General features: G+C 36.2%; 1 protein-coding gene across 1 annotated transcript; it reads right to left on the bottom strand.

The window, feature by feature from the left end:
- Positions 1 to 374: 374 nt before the first annotated feature.
- Positions 375 to 2,043, bottom strand: LOC141617046 (uncharacterized). The gene is made up of 2 exons (XM_074434216.1): positions 830 to 2,043; positions 375 to 696 (listed from the first exon to the last, which is right to left on the bottom strand). The coding sequence occupies exons 1-2, from the start codon at positions 2,041 to 2,043 to the stop codon at positions 375 to 377; spliced, it is 1,536 nt and encodes a 511-aa protein (XP_074290317.1).
- Positions 2,044 to 3,952: the final 1,909 nt, after the last annotated feature.

Below are 3,952 nucleotides of genomic sequence, written 5' to 3' on the forward strand. Positions count from 1 at the left end.
TCCTTTTTATTTGGTTCATTTATTTCAGTCCTTACCAAAACACTAAAGAATTTACAAAGCTTTGTGATGACTTATCTGACATGCTTAGGCAAAACAGATTGGATAGCTATAGGCAACAGCTGGGTTAACAAAACATGGTAATCATGAGATTTCAATCCCACTAACTTCAAATCCTTCATTGAAACAAGGCTACTTATATTGGAGGAATATCTATGCAGCACCTTCACTCCCTTTAAAGATTCACACACCACCTTCTTCTCATTTCTGGACAAAGTCGTGCAAGTTGGGGGTAAGTAGGTATGCTTCCCCTTCTGAATTGGACTTACCTCGGAACGACCCCTAGCAACCATGTCAAGTCTCGCTTTGACACCATCTTAAGTGTTATTAGGCATATTCATCAAAGTCCCAATAATAGTATCAAACACGTTCTTTTCTACGTACATGACGTCAATACAATGCCTAACCAACAAATGCTCCCAATAAGGTAGGTCCCAAAAGATGGACTTCTTTATGTGATATACACCATTTGGTGGAGGTTTGTACGGTTTTCCAAAATCTGTACTGATGTTTCTAACCCATGCGTGATACTCTTTTCCACTTAGAACTAAAGGGGCTGACCGGTGCTCAGTTTTACCATAGAATGCCTTCTTCCTCTTACGATATGGATGGCCCGGGTCAAGCCCTCGACGATGACACCTGTATACATATTTCCTAGAGTGCTCCAACCATTCAGACTCGGTCTCATCACCACATAAAGGACACCCCTTATCGGTCTTCAGCCTATAACCCGAAAGGTTACCATACGCGGGGAAATCATTGATAGTGGTACAACATATCATGCATTTGATATCTTGAACCGCTAGCTGCATCAAACACCTTCACTCCAACATTCCACAACATTTTCAAATCCTCTATCAGTGGCTCTAGATACACGTCAATGTCATTACCCGGTTGTTTAGGACCTGATATTAACATGGTCAATAAAATGTATTTGCTCTTTGTAGTAAGCCCAGGAGGGAGATTGTAAATTATCAACATTATTGGCCAAGTACTATGCTGGGTACTTTGAGTTCCAAAGGGATTAATTCCGTCCGTGCAAAGCCCTAATCTTAAATTTCTAGGTTCACTACCAAATTCTGGGAAATCTCTGTAGATTGTTCTCCACTGAGGAGCATCAGCGACATGTCTTAACTTGCCATCTTTCTTCCTCTCTTTGTCATGCAATAACATATACTCAGCATCCTTCGGATTTGCAAATAAATGCTTAAACCATGGTATTATTGCCCTTTTTTTACGACCTTCTTTAAGCTTATACCTTGACTTCTTGCATCGTGGGCACTCATCTAAGTCGTTGTAGTCTTTACGGTACAAAATGCAGTCCCTCGGGCACGCATGGATTTTTTGGTAATTCGTAGCGAGGGGGCACAACACTTTCTTACATCGATAAGTGTTAGTGGGAAGCTCATTACCTTCCGGCAACATATTGGACAAGAGTTTCAATAAAGCAGTAAAGCTCTTATCACTCCGCCCGTTCCCAGCTTTTATGGTGTACAACTTCATCACCGCTGAGAGACGGGTAAATTTTGAGCAGCCCGAAAATAATGGCTTCTTTGAATCACTAATCAACATTTGAAAAATTTTCGGACAATCAACAAAATCTTTTTCTAGATCACCCATCATCTGATCGACATTGTCAGCCTCTATATTAGATTCCTTATCATCACTATGCTCATTAACCTCATTGTTATTACAATCCTCTCCAATTACCTTAAGATCAGCCATAATACCATTAGGTATACCATTCTCTTTGTCTCCGTACCATATCCACACAGTATAATTTGGTTTAAAGCCCTTTAATATCAAATGTTCTCGCATTTCACTTCCAGAATTCACCTTCTTTCGATTCTTACATACACTACATGGGCACATGAGTTGTTCATCATCCCCGTTTCTTCTTTGATGTTTAACAGCTTGAGTAATAAATTCATCGAGCCTTTCAAGATACTCAAAATCACGCTGTCGATACATCCAACTTCGATCCATGCTATAATTAATTGAAATATATATATATATATATATATATATATATATATATATATATATATATATTGTAATATCCGGATAGTAATATAAATATACTAGTTGGATATGTCAAGTTTTCTTTTTGTAAACTTCGTCTTTTTAGAAAAGACCAAGTTGCGACTACTTTTGATTCGACCCGACTCGATTAGCAAAACTACTTATTTTAACCCAGGAAAACTTACTACATTTTTTTTTTTTTTATCATTTTAGGACAATACCAATAGTCGATAGTTATTATGTGCACAAATCACCTAGAATTAACTTCTCGTAAATACTAAATGGACCAAGTAACTTATAATTATACTTTATAGATTTTTTTATTTAAAAAAAAAAGGATAAGTATCTCTACGTGGCATGGCATGGGAGGGATAAAAGAAAACTTACTCATCAAGTCTTAAATGTGTAAGATCACCACATAGGATAGTTACCCAATATGGAAATTTTTGGCCGACTTTAAGAGGCTATAAATAGCCATGTTCCTTCACAAATTTTTACAGCAACTCCAACAAAGCCTAAGAAAAGTGCTCTAACAGACGACCACTCACAAATAAATATACACCCATAATCACCTAATATATATAATAAAGGTATGTTTTCAGGACCCCTTTATCGTAGAAATTAATAATTTCTTTAAAATAAGATGATATTATAAGTAAATATTTATAGAAATAATGATTATAGAGTCCATGTTATTGTTGTTATACCATTCACATGTTAATTTTATGTCCATTATATTATAGTGTTCATGCTCATTTTTCATATAATGTTCATTTGGCCATTTGTTACATTCGGGATACGATTACGGGAGGGAGACAACATTACAAATTTGACCTGTGTACATGGAAGGGGGCACAGCCTCATGTGAACTACGGTTCTGATTATTACTGGTAAAAATGCCAGGGGGTTTACACGGGTCTTAGACCTGGGATCCTGTGTACATGGAGGAGGGCTTAGGCCGGGGAGTTTTTACTCCGTAATGTGTCTCATTTCAGTAATAGTAGACCGGTATTCTATCTTTTGCATATTATGATAAAATGACAGGGGTATCCAATTAACCGAAGACTCGTAATTATTAAATAAGAATTATTTAGTTAGGACCGTTGAAGGTAACTGAGATCATATTCAGTCAGTTTTGACTGATTTTGTTTATTTTAATATTTTTTTTCAGGTCTATATGCTGGGGAACCAAGGGAGTGAGTTTCACTATAGAAAAAAAAACTATTAAATAACTAGTATTTAATTTTAAGTTTGGTGAGTAGATCTTGTAGCCTTGTATTTCCAGTACAGGAAATACGGCGGTGACGCCTTGTAATAAATTTATTTTCAAGTTTTTTTATATGAAATAAAAATGTACTCTTTGTTATTTTATATTATTGTCTTTATTTCAGGGCGTTACAAATTGGTATCAGAGCCAAGAAAAAAAAAATTAGTAAAATTGAACGAGAGAGGGGTAAATTAGTAGGAAGGGAAAATAGTACTAATTTTATTATTATTTTATTTCCATGTTACTATTATTATTCATTGTTAATTTCTGTGCGTAAGATTACTAATGTGGTTAATGTATTTTTGTTTTAGATATAATGGCAGTACCTCACCCGTACGATCTGATAATGAGTCCAGACGACACGGTTGCAGTACATGTAGATCGTCTGAGAAATGCTTTAAGGAACCACAATGTCTTATTTCCAGCATTCCGGATGACTGAACCGTATTTAGCACATGCCCTTATCAAAACCTTGCCTGACATAGTACCGTGGAGAACCTTTAAGGATCGGTATTATGATTTGATAGTAAACGGGGTCCCAAATCATTCGAAATATCTTCACAGGGGTGCATTTTATGATCGCTGGATGCCCACATTTGAAGATAT

This window comes from Silene latifolia, chromosome X, assembly GCF_048544455.1.
Source record: "Silene latifolia isolate original U9 population chromosome X, ASM4854445v1, whole genome shotgun sequence".
NCBI lineage: Eukaryota > Viridiplantae > Streptophyta > Magnoliopsida > Caryophyllales > Caryophyllaceae > Silene > Silene latifolia.